This window comes from Falco naumanni, chromosome 18 (genome assembly GCF_017639655.2).
Source record: "Falco naumanni isolate bFalNau1 chromosome 18, bFalNau1.pat, whole genome shotgun sequence".
NCBI classification, from domain to species: domain Eukaryota; kingdom Metazoa; phylum Chordata; class Aves; order Falconiformes; family Falconidae; genus Falco; species Falco naumanni.
Window position 1 is genome coordinate 6736325 of NC_054071.1, and position 26829 is coordinate 6763153.

The 26829-nt window shown below is 65.3% G+C and overlaps 1 protein-coding gene across 1 annotated transcript; it reads right to left on the minus strand.

The window, feature by feature from the left end:
* Positions 1 to 151: 151 nt before the first annotated feature.
* On the minus strand, positions 152 to 26825 carry LOC121099160 (E3 ubiquitin-protein ligase HUWE1-like; the record flags this gene model as incomplete). Its single annotated transcript, XM_040617788.1, is given in 47 exon segments — positions 152 to 300; positions 1187 to 1377; positions 1483 to 1664; positions 1763 to 1880; positions 2194 to 2299; positions 3525 to 3812; positions 4425 to 4565; positions 4664 to 4781; positions 5441 to 5546; positions 5549 to 5688; positions 6814 to 6963; positions 7224 to 7320; positions 9091 to 9218; positions 9317 to 9519; positions 9681 to 9813; positions 10524 to 10680; positions 10758 to 10867; positions 11670 to 12032; positions 12035 to 12248; positions 12789 to 12941; positions 12943 to 13056; positions 13058 to 13186; positions 13188 to 13356; positions 13462 to 13564; positions 14255 to 14543; positions 14915 to 15126; positions 15546 to 15679; positions 15864 to 16080; positions 16236 to 16451; positions 17159 to 17208; positions 17312 to 17486; positions 17802 to 17891; positions 18147 to 18325; positions 18766 to 18986; positions 18988 to 18995; positions 19475 to 19646; positions 21437 to 21570; positions 21677 to 21775; positions 21877 to 21952; positions 22034 to 22179; positions 22489 to 22655; positions 22890 to 23069; positions 23693 to 23904; positions 24396 to 24604; positions 25923 to 25989; positions 26198 to 26340; positions 26726 to 26825. Coding segments are annotated over 47 exon segments (7212 nt in total), but the record flags the coding sequence as incomplete, so codon positions are not given.
* Positions 26826 to 26829: the final 4 nt, after the last annotated feature.

A 26829-nucleotide genomic window follows, 5' to 3' on the forward strand; every position in this document is an offset into this window, starting at 1 on the left:
ACCAAACCAGCCCCAAACTGGGACAAAAAAAAAAAAAAGAAAAAAAAAAAAAGAAAAAAAAAAAAAAAGAAAAAACAAATATCGAAAACCAAAACAACCCCAAAAAAGCAGGAGGAAAAAAAAAAAAAAAAAAGCCAACGAAACCGAAAAATATATATATATATTTATAGAGACCCTGCGGCGGGGGCAGGGCGCCCCTAGGCCAGCCCGAAGCCCTCCGAGCACTCCTGGATGGCCAGCAGCAGCATGTGCCGCAGCTTCTCGTAGCTCTCGTACGCCGGCAGGTCCAGCTGGTTGAAGCTGGGAGGGGACAGAGGGGACACAAGTGTCACACACGGGGGGCCCCATGTCCCCCATCCCCACGGTGTCACCCCAGTGTTGCCTCACCTGCCTGTCCCCATGGCCCTGTGTCCCCAGCGTCACCTCACCTGCCTGTCCCCATGGCCCTGGGCCACCTCACCCACATGTCCCCAGCGTCACCTCACCTGCCTGTCCCCGTGGCCCTGTGTCCCCAGCGTCACCTCACCTGCCTGTCCCCATGGCCCTGTGCCACCTCACCCACGTGTCCCCAGTATCACCTCACCCGCCTGTCCCCATGGCCCTGTATTCCCTGTCTCCCCCTGTGACACCTCAGCTGTGGCCCCATGTCACTCCCCTGTGTCCCTCCTGATGCCACCTCACCTGCGTGTGTCCCTCCGTCCCCCTCCCACTTGTGACTGCCCTTGTGTCCTGTCCTCATCCCGTGTCCCCGGGAGTTTCTCCTCTTGGGTCCCTGTCCCCCTGTCCTGCACCCGTGAATCAGTGTCCCCCCAGTGCCATCTCAGCCGTGTCCCCTGTCCCCATGTCACTCCCCTGTGTCCCTTGTCCCCACATCTCCCTGCGTGTCCCCATCCCACCTGAGAGTTCGCCTCTTGGGTCCCTGTCCCCATGTCTCCCACCCGTGTCTCAGCATCCCCACGTCCCCCCAGCGCCACCTCACCTGTCCCCCCCTCGTGCCCCCCCTGTCCCCATGTCCCACACCCTCACGACCTTGTCACCGCGTCCCTCCTGGTGCCACCTCACCTGTGTCCCCACGTCCCCGTGTCCCACGCCCAGCGCCACCTCAGCTCTGAACCCACGTCCCCACGGCCGTGCTCCCCCACCCCAGTGCCCCCACGTCCCACTCCGCGTCCCCGCGTCCCCGTACCAGGTGTGGGCGGAGGGCAGGCGGTCGGTGGAGCGGTCGTCCCGGTGGATCTGGAATTTCTGGATGCCGTTCATCCCCTCCAGAGCGGCGAAGCCCTGCAGCGGCACCTTGGACGTCCCTGTCACAAACTGCAGGAACTTGGCCCGATCCGCTTGGTCGAAGGACCTCAGCGCTCGCCAGAACCACTGGATCTGGGACAGGACACAACGCTCAGTCCCTCAGAAAAAAAAATACCACCACCACCACCCCCCAAATGAGGGGTTCGAGTTTTTTTTTGGGGGGGTGTAGAACCCCACCTGGATGGAGTTGCCCTGGTACTTGTGGTACTCCGTGTTGGCCTTGAGGTCGTCGATGTCGATGGTGGGCAGCCCCGAGATGAGGAGCTCCAGCTCTTGCTCCGTGAAGATGGAGATGAGGCGTTTGGGGATAATCTCATAGAAACCCTCCAGAAAGGCGGCCAGCTGCTTCCGGATGGCGCCTGCGGGATTTGGGGAGGGGGGGGTTACAGGTTCGGGGGGGGATGGGGCGGTGCTGGCCGCCCACCCTCGGCACCCCCAAACCCTGCCGGCCGCTCACCGGTCATGCGCATCTGGCAGACGAGGTGCACGTACTCCTTCTTGTTCTCCTCCGTCACCAGCACGTTGGCCCCGTTGGGCTTCAGGTCCCGCACCTCGCACACCCCGAATTCCTGCACCTGGGGGCGGGGGAGGGTGTCAGCAGCGGGGGGGAGGGGAAGGCACAGACACCCCACCCCCCCCGGGGAGCATCCCTGGGGTTGGGGGGACGCCCCGGGAAGAGAGCGGGGGGGCAGCTAAGGTGGGCTGGGTGAGGGAACAACGCTGGGGACGTCCACGGACGAGGACCCCCTGGGTCTTAGGACACCTCAAGAACTTGGAGACCCGTCCCCCCCCCCCAGAAGAGGGGGGGACCCTTCCCCAGGTGCAGCCCTGGGGGAGATGTGGGGTGCTGTGGGGTGCCCACGCCTTGTTCTCGGGGGTGACACACACCTCGGTGCTGAAGGTGAGGTCGTAGCCCAGGGTGGAGACGTCGTTCTCCAGCAGGTACACCAGGCCCTGGTAGAAGTGGTAGTCCTCGCTCTCCATGTCCGTGTACCTGTGCCGGGGATCCAGGGGGGCCCGTCACCCCGGGAAGCGGGTCTGGCGCCCCGTGGAGGGCTCCAACACCCCACAAAGTGGTTCAACAACCCAGGAGGGAGGTTCTACACCCCAAAAGCAGGGTTCTACACCCTGACAGGGGGTTCTACCATCCCCCCAGGAGGCTTAACACCCCACGAGGGGGTTCCTACACCCTACAAGGGTGGTCTACAGACACCCCACGAAGGTGTTCCACATCCCATGAAGATGTTCCAACACTCGAAGAAGGGCGTTCACCACCCCACGACCGTGTTCTTCACCCCAAAAGGGGTGTTCACCACCCCATGAGCGTGTTCTACACCCCAAGAAGGGTGTTCACCACACCATGAGTGTGTTCTTCACCCCAAAAGGGGTGTTCACCACCCCATGAGCGTATTCTACACCCCAAGAAGGGTGTTCACCACCCCATGAGCGTGTTCTTCACCCCTAAAGGGTTGTTCACCACCCCATGAGAATGTTCTACACCCCAAGAAGGGTGTTCACCACCCCATGAGAATGTTCTACACCCCAAGAAGGGCGTTCACCACCCCATGAGAATGTTCTACACCCCAAGAAGGGTGTTCACCACTCCATGAGCGTGTTCTACACCCCAAGAAGGGTGTTCACCACCCCATGAGCGTGTTCTTCACCCCAAAAGGGGTGTTCACCACCCCATGAGAATGTTCTACACCCCAAGAAGGGCATTCACCACCCCACGACCGTGTTCTTCACCCCAAAAGGGTTGTTCACCACCCCATGAGAATGTTCTACACCCCAAGAAGGGTGTTCACCACCCCATGAGCATGTTCTACACCCCAAGAAGGGTGTCCACCACACCATGAGCGTGTTCTTTACCCCAAAAGGGTTGTTCACCACCCCATGAGCATGTTCTACACCCCAAGAAGGGTGTTCACCACCCCATGAGCGTGTTCTACACCCCAAGAAGGGTGTTCACCACCCCATGAGCGTGTTCTTCACCCCAAAAGGGGTGTTCACCACCCCATGAGCATGTTCTACACCCCAAGAAGGGTGTTCACCACCCCATGAGCATGTTCTTCACCCCAAAAGGGGTGTTCACAGCCCCATGAGCGTGCTCTGCACCCCAAGAAGGGTGCTCACCACCCCGCCAGGAGACTCAACACCCTGTGAAGGTGTCTGACTCCCCAAGAGGGGTGTTCACCACCCCCGTACCCCTCTCCTCTTACCGGACAGACTTGCCCAGGATGTGCTTGTAGAAGGAACGGGTGAAATAACACTCGAGGAGACGGTTGTCGTAGACGGCCTTGGCCACGATGCGCCCCACAAACTTGAAGTAGCTGAGGTGGTTGGGGTTGCAGTGGGAGGAGGGGTTGATGGTGTAGGTGACCCTGTCACCCGGCGAGGTGCGGAACAGCGCGTACATGGGGTTGAACATCTCCCGCGAGATGATCATGTACCACTCCCGCAGGAGACCCCCCGCATCCTGGCCCTCCTCGCCCTCAAACACGATGTACCTGAGCGGGGGGTGGGGGGAGAAACAGAGAGAGCGGATTTTGGGGGGAGTTCCGGGGTTTTGGGGGGCGGTGGGAGGTATCTGAGGGGGGTTCAGGAGGCCTGGGGGGGAGTTTGGGTGCCTGGAGTGTTCTGGGGGGCTGAGGGGCGCTTTGGGTGGTCTGGGGAACATTTTAGATGGCCTGGGCATGTCTTGGGGGGCTGAAGAGTGTTTTTATGGGTCTGGGGGACCCCAGGACCTCATGTAACCCTCTAGACCAGTCCTGGGGGACCCCTCATGGACCCCCAAAACCCAACCTCAGTCCCTTCCCTGCATCTCTGACCCGGGGCGGGGGGGGGGGGGGTGGGCACATCAGTGGCAGGGTTGGGCCTTGGGGGATTTGGCGGGGGCTCAGGGGACATGGGGGGCGCTGGGGGGATTTGGCGGGGTCTCAGGGGATGTGGGGGGCTCTGGGGAGATTGGGGACGTGGGGGGCTCTGGGGGGATTTGGCGGGGTCTCAGGGGACGTGGGGGGCTCTGGGGGGATTTGGCGGGGTCTCAGGGGACATGGGGGGCTCTCGGGGGATTTGGCGGGGTCTCAGGGGACGTGGGGGGCTCTGGGGGGGGGTCTCACAGGCGGTTCTTCATCTCCTCCGGGGATTTGCGGTGCAGCTCGCGGTAGGAGTCCTCAAAAACGTGGTCGCGGCGGACGTGGACGGCCATGTCCTCCTTCCGCAGCCCCTCGTCCAGCCGCTCCAGCTCCTGTCGGAAATACCTGGGGGGGAGGGGGAAGAAAAAAAAAATAAATAAAAATGGGGGTGTCAAGGGTCGAGGGACCCCGAAAGCGAGGCCGCGCAGCTGCTAAGGACACACTTGCGCTTGACGTCGAAGTCGAGGACGCGGATGTAATCCACCAGGACGGCGAAGGGCCCGTCCGCCAGGTGCGTGGTGGACTGGCGCAGGATCTGGTTCAGCACCGTCCGGTGGGTCTCTGGGGGCGTGTGGGAAGGGGTGGGTTGTTTTTTTTTTTGGGGGGGTGGGTGGGGAGGGGCACGGAATGTGGGGACCCCCCCCCCCCCCCCCCCCCTTTTAGATCGAGAGCTGCTGGGGAGGTGGGATTCAGCCCCTTCGGCGAGGCCCGAGCACCCCAAACCTGAACCCGTGGCCCCTGTGGGCACAGGGGGAAGAAACGCCCCCCGGGGAGGGGGTAAAGCCCCCCGGGACCCCCAGAGCCCCCCGACCCTCAAAGCCCCTTGGGACCCCCTCCCCAAAGCCCCCCAGACCCCCTCCCAGTGCCCCAGGCTCCCTGCGGAGCCCCCGAAGCCCCCCATAACCTCCAGGTCCCCGCAGACCCCCCTTAAACTCCTTCTCAAGCCCCCCAGGCTCCCCCCAAAGCCCCACAAGCCCCCCCCCCAAAACCCTTGAAGACCACAGCCCTCGGAAGAGACCCCAGACCCCTCCCCAGAGCCCAGAGCCCCCCCCAGAGACCCCAGACCCCTCCCCAGAGCCCAGAGCCCCCCGCAGAGACCCCGGACCCCCCCCCAGAGCCCAGAGCCCCCCACAGAGACCCCTCCCCCGAGCCCCAAATCCCCCCCCAGCACCTCCCCGACCCCCCAGGCTCCCCGCAGCCCCCCTTCCAGCTCCCCTCACCAGCGAAGCGCAGGAATTTCTGGGTGTCGGGGGGCAGGCTGGCCGAGATGTGCATGGAGGAAGGTTCTCGGGAGAAGAAGGGGTCGAGGGAGGAGGGGGGTGGCGGGGGGTCAGGGGAGCAGGTGACAGAGGTGGGGGCTCGTCCTTGATGTGGGCCAGCTGGCTCTCCCGCGTGTCCCGCACCGGCGGCTTGCTCTCCCGCTCCGTGGCGTGCACCAGGAAGAACGCCTCCACCGCCGGCTGTAGCACTGGGGGGGGGGGAGGGGTGATGTTATAGATTTACTAATAAGTTAAGATTGATTGACTTTATTGATTATTTGATATTATAAAATCAATCATGTAATAGAAATATAGAAGGATAAGAAATATATTTTAATGAAACTTTTATAGTAAAAGCTGCTATAAAAATCCTCTGTACAGCCCCGTACCAAGGCCGGAGGAATTGGTCAGAATCACCCAGCGGGAATGTTTAGAACTTAGATAACAGACTTCAGATTTGAGATGATTGTTTATCTGTAACCTAGGAGGATGTACTAAAATGTCAAAATGAGAATTTATGTGAACTGGGAAGAATCGAGTGAAGCAACCCATAGCTGCTGGCCAAGAAACAGTTACCTTAAGTGCAAGGTAATTCTGGCAGGGGGAGATCGCGACCACCGACTCACATACCACCTCCCCAAATCGTACCCCAGACCCATTTCCGGACCTTTCTAATCTTTATTGCGCAGAATCGGATATGGGAGGAGAGTATGTTAATGATTTCTGGGAAATCTTATGATTATGCAGGAATATTTAATGAATATGTATGAATTAGTTCTATATAAGGTGCGTGATTTTTGAACCACGGTGTGCGTTGATCGTGAGGGAACTCGCTCACGCACCCGGCCGTCAATAAAGAAGTGTCTGCTTATCTACATCACATTGGTGGTGATAAGTTCTTCATTCCGAGATTTCGGTAACAGTGACACACACACAGACCACACACGGGGTGTTGGGGGACACCCCAAAACTGTGGGGGGGCACCACGAGGTGGCGGGGAGGTCGCCCTGCTTGGGATGCTGGATGGGGCTGAGCTGCTCTTCTGGGTGTTGCGGACATCCCTGGGCATCCTGGGGACACTTTGGGGGTTTTGGGGGGTCCTGGGGACTCCCTAAAATACCGGGGGGGGGGGGGGCGTGTAGCTCTAAGGGGGCCACCAAAAATATGGTGGGCACCTCGGGGTGGAAGGGGTGTCACCCCACATGGGATGGGATGCTGGGTGTGAGGGATGGCTTGGGGGTCTGGGGGACGCCCTGGGGGTCTTGGGGCCATCTGGGGGTCTTGGGGACCCCCTAAAATGAGGGGAAGGACCCCGAAATCCCTGGGGTACCCACCGAGGACAGCGTGCTGGTCATGGGATTCCTCCAGCTCCTTCAGGCACTCTCCCAGCATGTCCCAGAGCTCGTCCAGGCAGAGCTGCTCGCTCAGCAGGGGCAGCTCGGGGGGGCGTTCGTCCCGCTCCCCGCCCTGCGAACCCTCCGAGCCTGCGGCAGGGACACAGTCAGGACCACCACCCCCCCCCAAGGTCCCAGTTACCCCCACCAGTATAAACTGGGAGAACCACACAGCTTGAGCGATACCGGGATGGCCCCATGCCAGTACAAGCCCAGGATGGAGCAGGGTCAACCCCGCTGTGAACCAGGAGGGAGCCCAGTATCCTCACTGGGATAAACTGGCGGGTGTAACTGGGATGGCGGCAGGTTAGGGGGGTTGAACTGGGTTGAACTGGGAGGTGTTTTCTCACCCACGGAAGGGGCATCCTGTGGGGCAGGCGAGGGCTGGTCCACATCCATGGGCGACTCGTCGCGACGGGGAGCGCTGTCCGCCTGCCCGGCCTCCGACTGAGGGGGGGGGACAGGTTTAGGGGGCCGAGACCCCCCCACGAAGGACCCCACATCCCTTCCCCCCCCCCCAGCACCCCCCTTCCCCCTGCCCCGCATCCCTCTTCCCCACTCCCAGGGCTGGGGAGCTGGGGGGGGCACCCCAGTACTCCGGCAGCTTTTGGGGAGGGGGGGAGATGACTGGGAGCTGCGGGGGGAGGAGGAAGAGGAAGAGAAGCAGCAGGACAGGGGAGGAAGAAGAGGGGGAGGAAGGAGGAGGGGAAGGCAGCGAGGACGAGGAGGGAGGAAGGAAGAGGGGAAGGCAGCAAGGACGAGGAGGGAGGAAGGAGGAGGGGAAGGCAGCAAGGACGAGGAGGGAGGAAGGAGGAGGGGAAGGCAGCGAGGATGAGGAGGGAGGAAGGAAGAGGGGAAGGCAGCAAGGACGAGGAGGGAGGAAGGAAGAGGGGAAGGCAGCAAGGACGAGGAGGGAGGAAGGAAGAGGGGAAGGCAGCGAGGATGAGGAGGGAGGAAGGCTGTGGGGGGAGGATGAGGAAGGAGATGAAGAGAGGAGGTAGCGCAGGCAGGGAATGGAGGAGGATGAGGATGGAGGAAGGGGGTAGGGGGAAATGGGAGGAAGGGTGGGGGGAAGAATAGGAGGATGGGTTAGAGGAAGGGAACAAGGATGAAGATGAAGAGGAGGAGCGGAATGTGGAGGGAGGAAGGCCATGGGGGAGTGGGATGAGGAGAGGGGGCAGCGCAGGGGGAACAGAGTGAACACAAGGAGGAAGCGGGGAGGGAGGAAGCGGGGAGGGAGGAAGCGGGGAGGGAGGAAGCGGGGAGGGAGGAAGCGGGGGAGGGAGGAAGCGGGGAGGGAGGAAGCGGGGAGGGAGGAAGCGGGGAGGGAGGAAGCGGGGAGGGAGGAAGCGGGGAGGGAGGAAGCGGGGAGGGAGGAAGCGGGGAGGGAGGAAGCGGGGAGCGAGGAAGCGGGGAGCGAGGAAGCGGGGAGCGAGGAAGCGGGGAGCGAGGAAGCGGGGAGCGAGGAAGCGGGGAGGGAGGAAGCGGGGAGGGAGGAAGCGGGGAGGACGGAAGCGGGGAGCGAGGAAGCGGGGAGCGAGGAAGCGGGGAGGGAGGAAGCGGTGAGGGAGGAAGCGGGGAGGGAGGAAGCGGGGAGGGAGGAAGCGGGGAGGGAGGAAGCGGGGAGGGAGGAAGCGGGGAGGGAGGAAGCGGGGAGGGAGGAAGCGGGGAGGGAGGAAGCGGGGAGGGAGGAAGCGGGGAGGGAGGAAGCGGGGAGGGAGGAAGCGGGGAGGGAGGAAGCGGGGAGCGAGGAAGCGGGGAGCGAGGAAGCGGGGAGCGAGGAAGCGGGGAGCGAGGAAGCGGGGAGCGAGGAAGCGGGGAGCGAGGAAGCGGGGAGCGAGGAAGCGGGGAGCGAGGAAGCGGGGAGCGAGGAAGCGGGGAGGGAGGAAGCGGGGAGGGAGGAAGCGGGGAGGACGGAAGCGGGGAGCGAGGAAGCGGGGAGCGAGGAAGCGGGGAGGGAGGAAGCGGGGAGGGAGGAAGCGGGGAGGGAGGAAGCGGGGAGGGAGGAAGCGGGGAGGGAGGAAGCGGGGAGGGAGGAAGCGGGGAGGGAGGAAGCGGGGAGGGAGGAAGCGGGGAGGGAGGAAGCGGGGAGGGAGGAAGCGGGGAGGGAGGAAGCGGGGAGGGAGGAAGCGGGGAGGGAGGAAGCGGGGAGCGAGGAAGCGGGGAGCGAGGGAAGCGGGGAGCGAGGAAGCGGGGAGGAAGGGCGGCCGTGCTAACCGTGTCTGCCTGCTGCCGCCTCCGGGCCCTCTGGCCCTCACGTACCATTTGTATGATGGCGTCGGCCTCGGCCTCCAGCTGCCGGACGGCTGCCTGGATGCTGCCAGCCGCCCCGAGGCCCCCGGCGCCTGCTGGGGGGGGCACGGCGTCAGGGGCGGGGGGGGCCAGGCTTTGGGGGGGGGGGGGGGGGGGGGGCGTGTTTGGCGGGGGGAGGACCCCCCCTTACCCAGGCGGCCGGCCTGCTTGGCTTTCTTGTGCGCCCGGCGGGTGTCGTCGCGGAGCTGGATGATGACCTGCAGGACGCGCAGGAAGAAGCGCTGCGTGGAGGTCTTGGAGGTGAGGACGGACATGGAGGGCAGCTGCAGCTCCCGCCCGCCCAGCGCCCGCTTCTGCGACGCCACGATCACCACGCTCTCCGCCGTGTCGAACCTGCCGGGGGGGGGGGGGAGCGGCGGGGACAAGCGTTATCACCGGTAACGGCAGGGGGGGAGTCGTCAGTAGGGACCAGAGTTAACGCAGGGTGGGGAGGAAGGGGAGGGGGAGGGGCGGGCCCCTGGGGGGGGTGCAGCGGAGGTGGGGGAGGGGCTCACCGGCTCTGCATCTTGCCCTTGAGCTTGGCGCTGGGGGGCTGCTCCTCGGGGAGCCCCTCGGGGGACGGAGCCTCGCTCTGCGCTCGCCGCTGCTGCTCCAGGTTATACTCCCGCAGTTCTGCCAACAACGTACCTGCCCCGGCCAACGGGGAGTACGGCATCAGCGGGGACCCCCAGAGCCCCCTGGGACCCCCAGAGCCCCCGGGACCCCCCAAAGCCCCCCTGGGATCCCCAAAGCCCCCCTGGGACCCTCAAAGACCCCCGGGATCCCCAAAGACCCCCAGGACCCCCAAAGCCCCTGGGAACCCCAAACCTCCCAGGATCTCCAAAGCCCCCCGGGAACCGCAAACCTCCCGGGATCCCCAAAGCCCCCCGGGACCCCCAAAGCCCCCTGGGAACCCCAAAGCCCCCCTGGGACCCCGCAAAGCCCCCCAGGATCCCCAAAGCCCCCCGGGACCCCCAAAGCCCCCCGGGATCCTCAAAGACCCCCGGGATCCCCAAAGCCCCCGGGACCCCCCAAAGCCCCCCTGGGATCCCCAAAGACCCCCGGGACCCCCCAAAGACCCCCGGGACCCTCAAAGCCCCCCGGGACCCCCAAAGACCCTGGGAACCCCAAAGCCCCCTGGGAACCCCAAAGCCCCCTGGGAACCCCAAACCTCCCGGGATCCCCAAAGCCCCCCTGGGACCCCCAAACCTCCCAGGATCCCCAAAGCCCCCCAGGAACCCCAAAGCCCCCCGGGAACCCCAAAGCCCCCCCGAGAACCACAAACCTCCCGGGATCCCCAAAGCCCCCTGGGAACCCCAAAGCCCCCGGCGCCACGCTGCGCCCCCCCCGGCCCTCACCGATCTGGCGGCAGAGGGTGGCCCCCAGCTGCCGGGCCCCGCTCAGCAGCAGCCGCAGGACGGTGTCCCGAGTGCCCGCGTCGCCCCGCGACAGCTGGAGGAGAACGTTGGCCGCGTCCTCCAGGCCCTCCTCCGAGCACGAGTGGGACGTCAGCACCTAGGGGACAGGGTGGGAAAGGTTAGGGACGTTTGGGGACATCAAAGCCTCCCCCCTGCCCCCGTTAGATGCGGTACCTCCACGGAGAGCTGGAGCTGGCTCTCGGTCAGCCCCGTGGCTGCCATCCGGGGGTCGGGGCTGCCCCCCTCCGAGCCTTTGGCCGGGGACTTGGCGCTCTTGGCGGGGGCTTGGGGACAACAGGGGGACATGTGGGGACGGTGGCAGCGGAGGGGGGATTTGCCACTGCTGCCACCATCGTCCCCCGCCCCTGGTGTGGTCCTGGATCCTGGCCTGGTGCCGCACTTCTGGCCCTGGCCCTTGTCCCCTCCCCTGTGTCCCTGCATCCCTGCCCGCATCCCTGCCCCCGTCCCCATCCCTGCGTCCCTGCCCGCATCCATGTCCCCGTCCCCATCCCCGCATCCCTGCCCGCATCCCTGCCCCCGTCCCCATCCCCGCGTCCCTGCCCGCATCCATGTCCCCGTCCCCATCCCCACGTCCCTGCCCGCATCCCTGCCCCCGTCCCCATCCCCGCATCCCTGCCCGCATCCATGTCCCCGTCCCCATCCCTGCGTCCCTGCCCGCATCCATGTCCCCGTCCCCATCCCTGCATCCCTGCCCGCATCCCTGTCCCCGTCCCCATCCCTGCATCCCTGCCCGCATCCCTGTCCCCGTCCCCATCCCCGCATCCCTGCCCGCATCCATGTCCCCGTCCCCATTCCCGCATCCCTGCCCGCATCCCTGTCCCCGTCCCCATCCCCGCATCCCTGCCCGCATCCATGTCCCCGCATCCCTGTCCCCATGTCCCCATCCCTGTATCCCTGCCTGCATCCACATCCCCGTCCCCACCCCTGTATCCCTGCCCGCATCCATGTCCCCACACCCATGTCCCCACACCCCTCCACGTCCCTGTCCCCACGTCTCCGCCCCCATTCCCAATGTCCCTACATCCCCACCCCCATCCCGGACCCCCCGCCACCCCGAGCACTCACCCCCAGCTGTGCCACCGCCTCCCCCGGCGCCGCCATTCCCGGTGTTGCCGCCCTGCGCCGGCGGACTCGAGGGAGCAGCACCGCCACCGGCTGCCACCGTGACGTTTTGGGGTGTCCCCCCTTCGCCTCCCTTCCCCCCTTCGGGAAGAGCGATGGAGATCAGGGAAAGGAGACGGAGCAGCTTTTCCGTCAGGAGCGCGCTCCGGCGGATAACGCCGTGGGACAACATATTCATCAGTTGACCCAAAGGTGACGCTTCTAAACCCAAACCCGCCGTCTCCGGCTCCGGCCCTCCGCCTCCTGCTCCCGTTTTTGCCGAACTTTTGCCTTTCCGACTGACGTTCATATTATCCAATTTCACTAAAAGGTCCCAAAAATCGGTCGAGAGGTTGCCGGAGGCAGGGGGAAGGGCTGGCGGGGGAGCACCGGATGGTGGGGGCGGGGGCGGGGGGGGCTGGGGGGGTTTGTGGGGGTAGGGGGGGGGCAGGGGCTGCCCCCTGATTTTGGGGGGCCGCGGTCTCGCTCCGGTTCGTTCGTTGGGTCTCGACCTCGTTGTTGGGTGAAGTGGCTAGGGAAGACCTGGGATGGGGGGGGAAGAAAAAATTTAGGGGTGGGTGGGGGGTGGAGAAGAGAAAATATAAGGTGGGGGCATTAATGACATGCTGGTCATACACCCCCCCCCCCCAAAAAAAAGCCCCAGAACTTGGGAGACCCCCCAATATCTCGCCCCAACACCCTCTGCAGTCCCTCCCTGGGAGCTCTCAGCCACCCCCCAAAATCCAGGTGGTTTTTGCTGCCCCCACCCCCCCCACCCCCCCCCAGGACCCCAAATCTGGGGAGTCGTGCCCCCTGCTCCAAACAATGGTTTGGGGTCCCCCAGGGGTGTCCCCAGCTCTGCAGGGGACCCAAGTCACCCCAGGAGGCGTGCTGGTGTACCCCAGAACGTCCCCACACCCCTGCCAAACGCACCCTCGGATATGGGGGACCCCCAAATACCCCACAACGTGCCCCAGTACCCCCCAAATCACCCCCAGCTCTGCTGAGGAGCCTCCAGTCACCCCAAAATACCCCGGGGTGCCCCTCAAGGAACACCAGGCACCCCCAGAACGGGCTGCACACCTTGGCCAGCTGGATGAGGGTATCGAGGACGTGCCGGCAGACAACAGGCGCTGCCTGGGGATGGATGTGAACGGCGGAACCGGCGGCGGCCGCGTGTTTTTCCGTATGTTTCCGTCCGGGAACTCGTTGGATCTGGAAGATGTTGGTACGACAAACCCAAAGCCGCATCCATAGAAACGGAAAGCCAGGAAAGTTGTCCCGAACTTCGAGCTTCTACGCGATGTAATAAATCTAAACCACGAGGTTCAACAGTTGCGCCGGCTGCGCTACCGGCTCGCCCGCTCGCTCGTCGCGGGTCTTTCTTCGGCTATCGGGGGGCCGCGAGGGGCTTCGAGGCAAAGCTCGCTCTCGCTGCTGCTGCGCTGCAGTATGGAGAGGAGGCTGCGGACCACCCAGCCCGCGGGTGGGAGCGTGGTAGCAGAGGTTCCGCAGGACGCGGTGGAGGCGGCTGGTGTTGAGTTTGGGTTCGTCGACGAAAAGCAGCACCAAGAGGCAGGAAAGAGCTTCGTGATCCAACAATAAACGACCCCGGAGACGTAAGAGGCTGTCCACGCTGCTCCCCGACGGCCTGAGGGGAGGGATACAGCAGGTTACGCACACCCAAGAGAAAAAAAAAACAACCCAAAAACAAAAAAAAAGGGGGGTGATCCCCCTCGTCGAGCCCCGAACGTACCTGCTGTGGCTGCTGCTGCCACCCATGTGGAAGGTGCCGCCACGCTGGACGGCCAGGCGGGTGTACTGCACCCCCCGGTTCCCGCTCAGCCGGCTGGTGAAGGCTGCGGAGACACTGGCGTCAGGGGTCTGGGGGGGGCTACCGTGGGCTTGGGGGGGCTAATGTGGGCTTGGGGGGGCTAATGTGGGCTTTGGAAACACCAGAAGGGGGGAGGACATGCCAGAAGGGAGGAGGGACACACACACACGCGCGCCAGAAGGGGACACACACACACACACACACACACGCGCCAGAAGGGGACACACACACACACGCGCCAGAAGGGGACACACACACACACACACACACACGCGCCAGAAGGGGACACACACACACACACGCGCCAGAAGGGGACACACACACACACACACACACACGTGCGCCAGAAGGGGACACACACACACACGTGCGCCAGAAGGGGACACACACACACACACACGCGCGCGCCAGAAGGGGACACACACACACACACACACACACACGCGCGCGCGCGCGCCAGAAGGGGACACACACACACACACACACACGTGCGCCAGAAGGGGACACACACACACACACACACACACGCGCGCGCGCCAGAAGGGGACACACACACACACACACACACACACACACACGCGCGCGCCAGAAGGGGACACACACACACACACACACGTGCCAGAAGGGGACACACACACACACACACACACGTGCGCGCGCGCCAGAAGGGGACACACACACACGTGCCAGAAGGGGGGGGGGGACGCTGCCTCACCGGGGCTGCGGAGGATGGCCGAGAGCGCGGAGGTGCTGGAGTGGCCGAAGAGCCTCTCGTGCATGAGCTGCCGCTGCCGCGCCTCCTGCTCGCGCCGCAGGGCCTGCGCCTCGGCGGCGATGTCGGGCGGCATGACGGCCAGCACGCTGTCCTCCATGTCCTCCAGCACCGAGCGCCGCAGCTCCGAGGGCAGCGTCTGGATGAAGGTCACCGGGTCCATGGGGGCGTCCGAGCTCGTTGCCTGCGCCAGCTCCCGCCGCTGCTGCTCTGCGCGCTGCTGCGCCAGCACCTGCCACACCCCGCCGTCAGACACGCCCCCTGGAGAAGACCACGCCCCTTCCAAGACCAAATATCCTAACACCACCCCCCCCTCCCCGAAGTCTACCCCTCCACCTGACGACCACGCCCCCACAAGCACACCCACCACATATGGCACTGCCCCACCGGGGCCACGCCCCTACAAGCCCCACCCCAATAGATCCCACCCACACAAGCTCCACCCCTCCACAGCCTTGCCCCCGCAGCACCCCCACCCCCCCACCAGCCCTGCCCCCCCCACAGCTGCCCTGCCCCCCCACAGCCCCCCAGCCCCGCCCCCACACACCCCAGCCCTGCCCCCTCCCCCCCAGCCCCGCCCCCTCCCCCCCCAGCCCCACCCACCTCCTCCTGGATGGCCGGGGGCAGGGCGGCCAGGAACTCGGGGCTGACCTCGGTCAGGCCGGGATTGGCCACCACGGGGGGGGCGGGGCTGGGGGTGGGCGGGGCGCGGGCCGGGGGGCGGATCCCCAGCTGGTTCTGCAGCACCTCCCGGCGGATGTCATCCGGCAGCGCCGCCAGGAACGAGGGGTCCACCCCTTCGGGCAGGCTGATCCCTGGGGGGGGACAGGACACGCGTCAGGGGCAGTCCCAGACCTGGGCAGGAGGACACCCCCTAACCCCACCCTGGGATGAGGGGACCCCCTAACCCCGCCCCGGGATGAGGGGACCCCCAGGGGAGCCAGGGACGCCCCCCAGGGGAGCCCGGTCTCTCTGGGATGCGAGAGGTGACACAGGGACAAGCCTGGGCTGATCCCTGTGTGGCAGGGACACACCCACACGGACGGACACACCCACGGACACACCCACCTCCAACCCCCCAGGTGACACAGGGACCCCCAAGGGGGGGGTGCCTGACCCCACCCGGGATGCGAGAGGTGACACGAGGCCAGGGCTGCATCAGGATGGGGCAAGGGGGGCTGGGGGTGGTGGGGGTGACAAAGGTGACAAGTGGGGTGACACAGGTGACACTGACCGGCCAGAGGGTCCTCCTCCTCGCTGCTGGTGGAAGGCAGGGGCTCCTCCAAAATCCCCCGCGAGTCGGCTCCCGAGATGGCGACAGCTGAATCCCGGGTGGACGAACTCTCCGAGGATGAGGCAGGGGGGGAGCTTGGGAGGAGTGACATCAGAGAAGAGAAGTGTGACATCAACAGGGGGTGTGACATCAGCGGGAAGGGGGAGGGAGGGCACCCCCAAACCTGTCACCCCCTTTTTTTTTTTTTTTCCATAAAAAAAGATGCAGGGGGGGAAAACGGGGCGGGGGGGGGGGATTGAGGTAAGGGAGGGCTCTTACCTATCGTCAGGGGGCTGAGCAGCGTCGGAGGGGGCGGGGGGGGTTCCCTGGGGGGTCCCAGGAGGATTTTGGGGGGCTGTTGGAGGTGGGGGGCCCCCCCCGGATTCTTCCAAGGTACAAGAAGCCAAACTCGAGGTGTCCATGGGGGATCCTTCCAGTTGGCTGCTCACCGCCGTCAGTGCGTCCGAGTCCTCTGCTCGCTCTGGGGACAGTGATGCTGGAGGGGGACACACATACACACACATTAATAAGCCCCCCCCCCCGTTTAGGAAGACACCCCTCAAGTCACATACCGCCCCCCCAAATTGATAAGACCCCCCAAAATTAGAGTGATGTCCTGCCTGCCCCCCCCCCCCCCAAAAAAAGACTTACTGATGGTAGGAGCGGGTGACAGCTCCATTTGGGTGGCTTCGGCATCTTGGGGGGGTCGTCCGGGCCCCCCCTCTTCATGTTCGGGGGGTTGGGGGGGACGAGTGGGAATTTGGGGGGCTCCTGGGGGGGTATCTGGGGGTGCTGGCGTCGGTTCCAACATCACCAAAGTCCGGTGGGGACCGGGAGGGGGGGTCTCTCCCGTCGTTTCGCTGTGTTCTGGGACGGGGGTGGGGAGGGGCAGGGTTCAATACTGGGGGGGGGGGATGAAACCCAAGCACTGGGGAGCCGCGCCCCCCCCCCCAAAAAAAAAAAAACCCAACCCCCAAACCAACCACCCCTCCCTCATTTTGGGGAATCTGGCTGCACCCCAAGCCAACCGGGGGGGGTAAATCAGCAGCGTGGGGGCTCCCATCCCACCCTCCGACACCAAACTACCACCTCACCTCCCTAAGCCACACTGTAACCCCCCCAACAAAACCCAACCCCCCCCCAAAACCCCTCAACCCCCCCCCCCCAATTTTTACCACCACCTAAATGACACGCAAGGGACACCCTACCCTAACCCCCCCCCCCCGGGTTATCAACCCCGAAGTGGCCACCGGGTATGGGGAGGGGGTTTTGCTACAGAGTCCCCCCTCGACCAGCCCCCCCCCCCCCCCGCCTCCTTAGGGGACCCAGGCGTCTGGCGGCGGCCGCGCGCCCCGCGAGGAAGACAGTAGACTGTATAGTTATCTCCGAGACGGGGGTGTGACCCTCCAACTATACAATCTACTACCTCAGCCCGCGGGGTGCCAGGTCAAGGGGAGGGGGAGATTTTAGGGGTGGGTGGGGGTTGGGGGGCTCATCCGGGGACGTCGGGGTGTGGCGGGGGAGGGGTGTGGGGGGGGAAAACCCCCAGATTAAGAGCTGTGTGGGGGGATTACCTGGGGAGGTGACATCAGTGGAGGCGGGTGGCGGCCTTGGACGCCGCATCCTGTGGGAGAGGGGAAGGTGACTGAGGCCAGGGAGGCGTGGGGGGGGAATGGGTGAAAAAGGGACACCCCCCCCCCCCCCCCCCAAAAAAAAGAATATTTAGCGGAGGGGTGTCTGGGGTGCCCCTCACCTGGGCATCAGGCCCATCTTTATCCTCAGGGCCCCGTTCGGTGCCTTTGGCTTCTTCCTCGGCCGCCTGCCGCCGGCGCTTCTCTCGCCGCTCATCCAGCTCCTCATCGCGCAGGGCCTCCAGCCGGGCCAGGATGGGCACCTTTACCACTGCAAGGCGGCGGGGGGGGACACACACGACAAGGGGGGGCATTTGGGGGTGCCGGGAGACCCCCAGGAGGATGTGGGGACACCGACGATGGCGCTGGAGGTGTCCCCGGGTGGGCAGAAGCAATACAGGAGGTAGCGGGGTGGCACGAGGGATATCGGGGGACGGGGGGGGGGTGGGTTTGGGGACACACGGGAGCGTGGGGACAGCCTAGGGGGGTTGAGAGCACGGGGTGTTGGTGGTGCTGGAGGGGTCCCCAGCCGGGGGGTGGGGGTGGTGCTGTGCTGGGGGGGGGGCGTTGGGCCGCGGTGGCTCACCCGAGACGCAGTCGTGCATGCTCTCGGCGTCCAGCACCTTGCACTCCTCCGTCCAGCGCGTCAGGGCGGTGGGGATGCTGGAGAGGGTCCCTGCGGGGGGAGGGGCGCAGGGTGAACCCGGCTGTCCGGGGAAGGGAGGGGGGCAGAAGCCCTTTGCCTCCTCTGCTGGCCCACCCCCCCTGGGCTAGCCCACCCCCCCAGTTCCTCCCAGTCCATCCGGCCCGACTCCAGGGCCTGCCTGTCGGGCAAGCCCCCTCCACTGGCCACCCCACCCCCCCGTCCCCCCAGCCACTCGGTGGGGGGTGTCCACGTGCCGTCCCCCCCCTCCGGCGCGCCCCCACTCGCCTGCCTGGCTGCCAGCGCTGCCCTGCTCGTGGAAAAAGTCATCGAGCAGCTCGTCGTCGGAGCGGGCGATGATGTGGACGTCCTCGTTGCCCACCAGGAGCCGGGCCCGGCCGCGGCTCTGCAGGGGCAGGCTGCTGCTCAGCTGCAGGATGTCGGCCGCCGCCGAGGGGCCCAGCAGCCTGCGGGGGGACAGGGGGGGCTCAGTCGGTGTCGGGGGGATGGGGACACCAGAGAGGAGGAGGAGGACACCGAGGAGGGGACCAGACAGGAGGGGACGTGGGAGCCAGGAAGGAGGGGGACACCAGAGAGGAGGGGGACACCAGAGAGGAGGGGACATGGGGACCAGGAAGGACGGGGCCAGAGAGGAGGGGGACACCCAGAGAGGCGGGGGACACCAGAGAGGAGGGGGACACCGAGGAAGAGGCAGGGGGGACACCGAGGAGCAGGAGGACTTGGAGGGGGGATCCCAGGGAGGAAGGAGACACGGGGACCGCGATGGAGAGGGGGACAGCGAGGAGAGGGGGGACAGCAGAGCAGAGGAGGGGGACCAGGGGGACCCCAAGGGAGGAGACGTGACACTGAGGGAGCACGGGGGTCCCGGGGGGTCCCGGTTGCTCACCGCTGCAGGATGAGGGGGGGGTTGGGCTGGCGGGCGCCAGGGTAGTGGACGTGGATGGTGTGGCCGGCGTTGGCCGTCAGCTGGCGGAGGGTGCGCTGGCTGCGCCCCAGCCCCTGCGCCAGGCGGGTGGTGGCGGTGCCGGTGCCCAGCCCCAGCGCGCCGTGGTCAGCGTGACGCACCAGCAGCGGGTGGCTGGCCGGGATGTTGCCGGGGGACGGGGGGGATGTCAGCTGGAAGGAGAGACCAGGGAAAAACGGGGGGTCAGAGGCAGGGGGGGGAGAAAGAACCTTCCGGACACCCCCGTAACGGCGTGAGGCACAGGGAGGGGAGGAATTGGGGGGGAGGGGGGAGGAATTGGGGGGGAGGGGGGAGGAATTGGGGGGGGAGGGGGGAGGAATTGGGGGGGAGGGGGGAGGAATTGGGGGGGAGGGGGGAGGAATTGGGGGGGGAGGGGGGAGGAATTGGGGGGGAGGGGGGAGGAATTGGGGGGGGGAGGGGGGAGGAATTGGGGGGGAGGAATTGGGGGGAGGGGAGAGGAATTGTTGGGGAGGGGGGAGGAATTGTGGGGGAGGAATTGGGGGGAGGGGAGAGGAATTGTTGGGGAGGGGGGAGGAAGGAGGAATTGGGGGAGAGGGGAGAGGAATTGGGTAGCAAGGGGGAGCCCCACAGCCCCCCCCCCCCAAATCGCCCTGCCCCCCCCGTTTTTTACTGGGGCTGGAGAACATGTTGTCGAACTCGATGATGAGATCGTCGTCGCGGTCGAAGCGCTCGAAGCGGACGAGGGGGGAGGAGCTCACTTCGGGGTAATCTTCGTCCAGCTCCATCTCGGAGCCGTCATCGTCATCCTCCTCCTCCTCCCCGTCCTCCCCCTCCTCGTCATCCTGAGCGGAACAACCCCGGGGGGGGAGGGGGGGTCAGCGCGGACCCCTCGAGCCAAAACAAGGGGACCCCGACCCCAAACGGGGAGACCCTAAATATATGGACCCTGGTGCTAAACGGCAGCCCAGCCCCTGAAATGGGGAGACCCCGACCCCAAATGGGGAGACCCCGACCCCAAATGGGGAGACCCTGACCTCAAATGGGGAGACCCCGACCCCAAATATAGACCCTGGTGCTAAATGGCAGCCCAGCCCCTGAAATGGGAGGACCCCGACCCCAAATGGGGAGACCCCGACCCCAAATGGGGAGACCCCGACCCCAAATGGGGAGACCCTGGTGCTAAACAGCAGCCCAGCCCCTGAAATGGGAGGACCCCAACCCAAAATGGGGAGACTCCGACCCAAAATATAGACCCTGGTGCTAAACGGCAGCCCAGCCCCTGAAATGGGAGGACCCCAACCCAAAATGGGGAGACCCCGACCCAAAATGGGGAGACCCCGACCCAAAATATAGACCCTGGTGCTAAACGGCAGCCCAGCCCCTGAAATGGGGAGACCCCGACCCCAAATGGGGAGACCCCGACACCAAATATAGACCCTGGTGCTAAACGGCAGCCCAGCCCCTGAAATGGGAGGACCCCGACCCCAAATGGGGAGACCCCGACCCCAAATATATGGACCCTGGTGCTAAACGGCAGCCCAGCCCCTGAAATGGGGAGACCCCGACCCCAAATGGGGAGACCCCGACACCAAATATAGACCCTGGTGCTAAACGGCAGCCCAGCCCCTGAAATGGGGAGACCCCGACCCCAAATGGGGAGACCCCGACCCCAAATATATGGACCCTGGTGCTAAACGGCAGCCCAGCCCCTGAAATGGGGAGACCCCGACCCCAAATGGGGAGACCCCGACCCCAAATATATGGACCCTGGTGCTAAACGGCAGCCCAGCCCCTGAAATGGGAGGACCCCGACCCTAAATGGGGAGACCCCGACCCCAAATATATGGACCCTGGTGCTAAACGGCAGCCCAGCCCCTGAAATGGGGAGACCCCGACCCCAAATGGGGAGACCCCGACCCCAAATATAGACCCTGGTGCTAAACGGCAGCCCAGCCCCTGAAATGGGGAGACCCCGACCCCAAATGGGGAGACCCCGACCCCAAATATATGGACCCTGGTGCTAAACGGCAGCCCAGCCCCTGAAATGGGGAGACCCCGACCCCAAATGGGGAGACCCTGACCCCAAATGGGAGGACCCCGACCCCAAATATATGGACCCTGGTGCTAAACGGCAGCCCAGCCCCTGAAATGGGAGGACCCCGACCCCAAATGGGGAGACCCCAACCCCAAATGGGGAGACCCTGACCCAAAATGGGGAGACCCTGACCCAAAATGGGGAGACCCCGACCCAAAATATAGACCCTGGTGCTAAACGGCAGCCCAGCCCCTGAAATGGGAGGACCCCAACCCAAAATGGGGGGATCCCCACCCCAAATGGGGAGACCCCGACCCCAAATATAGACCCTGGTGCTAAACGGCAGCCCAGCCCCTGAAATGGGAGGACCCCAACCCAAAATGGGGGGATCCCCACCCCAAATGGGGAGACCCCGACCCCAAATATAGACCCTGGTGCTAAACGGCAGCCCAGCCCCTGAAATGGGAGGACCCCGACCCCAAATGGGGGGATCCCGACCCTAAATGGGGAGACCCCGACCCAAAATCCGGGCACCATGGCACGTGCACAGCAAAGGCCCACGTGTCCCGGAGGGACCCAGGCGCCCCCATGTCCCACCTGATCATCCTCATCTTCCTCCTCTTCCTCCTCTTCTTCATCCTGGCTATCATCCTCATCCTCATTGCTGCCACTGCTGTCTTCCTCCTGCGTGTGCTCTTCCTCGTCTTCAGGATCCAGGATGTTCATGGAATCTTTGGGGGAGGGGTAAAGGTGGGGTAGGTAGGACCTCGGTGCCCCCCCAGACTGACCCCCTGGAACCCCTCGAAGTTTCCCCCCCCCCCCCCCCCGGACACACACCTTCCCGGTTAGCCTGCAGCGTGGAGGCTTGGCTGAGGTTGGAGGGAGCTTCGTCCATCAGCACGTCCTCCTGAGACTCGTCCTCCCCTGAGCGGCTCACTTTGGGGAGGGGGAAACACCGTCAAGGGGGCACCCGGATATCTGGGGGGGTCCTCGATACCTGGGGGGCCCCCCGAGTTTTAGCACGGGGGAGCTCTCACCGATGATGGTGCTGTTGCCAGCGGCACCGTCCCTCTCCAGCAGCTCGTCGATGAGATCCTCCAGCTCATTTTCCACCTCGGGGTAGGACACGGGGGGTGTATGGGGTGCTGGGAGGGGATTCTGGGGGTACAGGGGATTTGGGGGGAGCCCCCTCACCTGCATCTCCTGGGTGCTGAGCCCCTCAGGCTGACCGGCCAGCACCACCGTGTCACCTTCCGCTTCCCCGTCCATGTCACCATCGGCTGCCTCCGCCTGCACTGCCTCCGCATCCTCCTCGGGGGGCTCGGGGTCCCCAGGATCCCCTTTTTTGGGGGGGGAGGGGAGGGGGGGTAAGGGGGAGGGTGTCAGGGTGACAGGCGGGTCCCCTCAGGGGTGGCCATGAGGAGGGGATGGCGGGTTGATAAAAGGAGGGATGGCAAACGGGAGGGGGGACGACAAGTGAGATGTTGGGGGGCGGGGGGGGGACAGGGAGAATTGGGGGGGACACGAGAGATGGGGGGGACGTCAGAGATGTGGAGGGCACAGCAAAAATGGGCAGCCACAGGGAAAAGGGGGGGGGGAGACACAAGAGATGTGGGGGGGCCACAGGGGAGATCTGGGGGGACCAGTACCTCCGTCGGGGGGTGCGGCTCCAGCTTCGCGGGGCCCCCCAGCCCCCTCTCCCTTGCTCTTGCTGGAGGAGCCCTTGGTGCCGAAGAGGCTGCTGGGCTGGTTGACGATGCGCGACAGCGTCTCCAGCGGCTTCAGCGCCGCGTTCACCGTGTTCGCCATGTTGGGGCTGCGGTGGGGGGGGGTCTCGGGTGGGACCACAGCGTCCAGGAGACACCCATGTCTCCCCGCAACCCACCACGACCCCTCAAGATCCAGCAACGACCCACCAGGATCCCCCAAGACCCACTACAACCCCTCAAAGACCCACTCTGAGCCCTCAAGACTCAACTGTGACCCCTCCCCCCCCCAAGACCCTGATGAGAGCAGACCCAGGCCTCTGGGGGGGGGGTGTGTGTCATACCTGGAGAGGTCAAGGCTGTGAGGGACCCTCGCCAAATCGTTGACCAAACCCTTCTTGAGGAACAGGCGGATGATGTTGTTCATGCCGTTGTGCTGCGTCTTGGTGGCGCTGCTGTAGAAGCTCGAGGTGGAGGGGCAGGACTCCATGATGGTGCTGATGATGCACATGACGGCCTGGAGCCTGCGGCGGGGATGAGGGGACGTGTCGGCGCGTGGAGGGGACGTGCCCGCGCGTTGAGGGGACGTGCCCGCGCGTTGAGGGGACGTGCCGCGCGTCGAGGGGACGTGTCGCGCGTCGAGGGGACGTGTCGGCGCGTTGAGGGGACGTGCCGCGCGTCGAGGGGACGTGTCGCGCGTCGAGGGGACGTGTCGCGCGTCGAGGGGACGTGCCGCGCGTCGAGGGGGACGTGTCGCGCGTCGAGGGGGACGTGTCGGCGCGTCGAGGGGACGTGTCGGCGCGTCGAGGGGACGTGCCGCGCGTTGAGGGGACGTGCCCGCGCGTCGAGGGGACGTGTCGCGCGTCGAGGGGACGTGTCGGCGCGTCGAGGGGACGTGCCGCGCGTTGAGGGGACGTGCCGCGCGTTGAGGGGACGTGCCGCGCGTTGAGGGGACGTGCCCGCGCGTCGAGGGGACGTGCCCGCGCGTCGAGGGGACGTGTCGCACCTCCACACAGGTTGTATCACCCCCGTGGAGAATGCTTCGACGCCACGGGGGCCACCCCAACGCCATAACTGGCGGCTACACAAGGGTGCTGGTGGCCAGGATGGCCCCGCGGTGCCACCGTGGTGTCCCCATGTCACCCACCTGGCGTGCTTCTCGGTGCTCTCAGCCATGGCCAGTGCCCGTCCCAGGGCCGCCTTCACCTCATTGACCAGAGCGACCTGAGCGTCGGTGCCGCTGCCGGCTGCCGCCAGACTGGCCAGGAAGAGCCGGGCCAGCGCTGGCGTATCCTTGTCCTCGGCGTTCTGCGTGTGGGGCAGGAGGTGGTCCAGGACGAAGGCCAGCACGCTGCAGTCCTGCGGGGAACGGGGGGCGTCAGACACCCCCCAAAACACACCCCTGGGGCTCTGGGACCCCCAGGTGTGGGGAGAACCTGGCGACGCTGGGGGCTGGGTGACGAAGGGGGACCCAGCGCGGCGTGGCAAGGGAAGATGGGGTGTGGGGTGGTAGCGGGGTCCTGGGGGTACAGGGGGACCTGCTGCGTGGGGTCACCTCTATGGGGTGACAAGGTGATGACAGGACACCTCAGTGCACACAGAGAACACGGACCCCAACATCTGGTGGCACGAGGAAGTCCGCCACGCGCGGGGTGACAGAACACCTCAACGCACAGGGTGACAGGGACCCTGGTGGCACAAGGGATGGGTGACAAGGGACCCCATCACACCGGGTGACGCCACCGCCCTGCCACGCAACAGCATGATGCCACCACCCCGCCACCCCAAGGACGGGTGTACGGACACCCCCCGCCTCCTTGGGGACAAGTGACGTCCCGCGGGCTCGTCACCTCTTTGATGAGCTCCGACTGTCCCACGGTGTAGCTGTAGTTGGCGATGAGGGTGGCGATGCCCACGTAGGAGCGCACCAGCTCGGCCAACAGCCGCAGGATCGTGGAGGTGGGCATGAGGGGCTTGGAGCCCTTGGCACGCTGCCGCTCCTCCCCGCGGTCCCCATCCTTCTCCTTCCGCCCCTCCCGGCCCTCCTCTGGGCTGGCTGCTGCGGCAGGGGGCACAGAATCAGGGCCAGGGGGTGGCACCGGGGACGTTAAAAGTCTCGGGGATGCTGGGGACCTCAGAGGGGATGCTGGGGGACCTCAGAGGGGATGCTGGGGGACCTCAGAGGGGATGCTGGGGACCTCAGAGGGGATGCTGGGGGACCTCAGAGGGCATGTTGGGGGACCTCAGAGGGGATGCTGGGGGACCTCAGAGGGGATGCTGGGGGACCTCAGAGGGGATGCTGGGGGACCTCAGAGGGCATGTTGGGGGACCTCAGAGGGGATGCTGGGGACCTCAGAGGGGATGCTGGGGGACCTCAGAGGGGATGTTGGGGGACCTCAGAGGGGATGTTGGGGACCTCAGAGGGCATGTTGGGGGACCTCAGAGGGCATGTTGGGGGACCTCAGAGGGGATGCTGGGGGACCTCAGAGGGGATGCTGGGGGACCTCAGAGGGGATGTTGGGGGACCTCAGAGGGGATGTTGGGGGACCTCAGAGGGGATGTTGGGGGACCTCAGAGGGGATGCTGGGGACCTCAGAGGGCATGTTGGGGGACCTCAGAGGGCATGTTGGGGGACCTCAGAGGGGATGCTGGGGGACCTCAGAGGGGATGCTGGGGGACCTCAGAGGGGATGTTGGGGGACCTCAGAGGGGATGCTGGGGGACCTCAGAGGGGATGCTGGGGGACCTCAGAGGGGATGTTGGGGGACCTCAGAGGGGGATGTTGGGGGACCTCAGAGGGGATGCTGGGGACCTCAGAAGGGATGTTGGGGGACCTCAGAGGGCATGTTGGGAACCTCAGAGGGGATGTTGGGGGACCTCAGAGGGGATGCTGGGGGACCTCAGAGGGGATGCTGGGGGACCTCAGAGGGGATGCTGGGGGACCTCAGAAGGGATGTTGGGGGACCTCAGAGGGGATGCTGGGGGACCTCAGAGGGGATGCTGGGGGACCTCAGAGGGGATGTTGGGGGACCTCAGAGGGGATGCTGGGGGACCTGAGGGGATGTTGGGGACCTCAGAGGGGATGCTGGGGACCTCAGAAGGGATGTTGGGGGACCTCAGAGGGCATGTTGGGAACCTCAGAGGGGATGTTGGGGGACCTCAGAGGGCATGTTGGGGGACCTCAGAGGGGATGCTGGGGGACCGGAGGGGATGTTGGGGACCTCAGAGGGCATGTTGGGGGGCTTGGGGACACGGAGGAGACAGGGAGAGGACATTAAGTGGTACGGGGATGTTGTGGGGATGTTGTGGGGACGGGGAAGTTGGGGGGACGTTGGGGGGGACGTTAGCGTGACACAGATGTCGGGGGGACACCGGTACCTTCTCCCTGGGGGGTTCCTGATGGCGGCGTCTCCGCAGTGGCTCCGTCAGCGGCGAAGACCTGGGCCTGGGGAGCGAAGCAGGGACATCAGGACTGGGGGGAAGGGCCCCCCAAAATGCCCCATTTCCCCACCGCGACCCCACATCCCGCCTTCCCCTCCTCCACACCTGCTCCCATCACCGCACGGCAACGCTAGGAACGCTCCCCCAAACGCCACAGCAGCCCCCAAAATCCCAGTCCAGCCCCCTCCCCAGTTCCTCAGTCCCCCACTAACGTTGATGGCGAAGCCGGCGGGGGGGTCGAAGTCACTGGGCTGGCGCGTCAGGCTGCGGTACTGCTGGTACATGTCGTCACCGATATCAGAGAGGAGCTGGCTGACCTCGCTGGGGGCTGCGCTTTTGGGGTCCCCCTTGTCACCTTTTGGGGGAGGACAACAGTGGGGGCACATCACCAACAGGCATCCCACAAAGAAAAGCCTTGGGGACACCCCCAAATCACCCGGGGTCCGTGCCCCGGTGGGTACTGCCAGGAACGGCGCGTCCTGCTGTGGGCGTCCCGCTTCTAGACCCCCATGGGGCACCCCATTTCCAGGGGGCACCCCAAATTCCCTCTTCCATGTGCACCCCACTCCCTGGGTGCACCCCAATTTCCACCCCATCATGTGCACCTCCATTTTCCCCCCAGTTCTCCTTCCTCCATGCCCAGTTCTTTCCCAGTAACCCCCCAAAACTCCCTGGGGGCGCGGTGTAAGCTCCAGTGGGGGTGTAGGATTCCCACGGGGACCCCCCAAAACCACTCGTACCTTCTTCGGGCGCGTGGTAGGCGGCCAGAGCGTTGAGCATGTCGTAGATGACGTCCTTGATAGGGTCAGGGATGGCGGGCAGTGCCGCCGGCTTCACCGGCGTC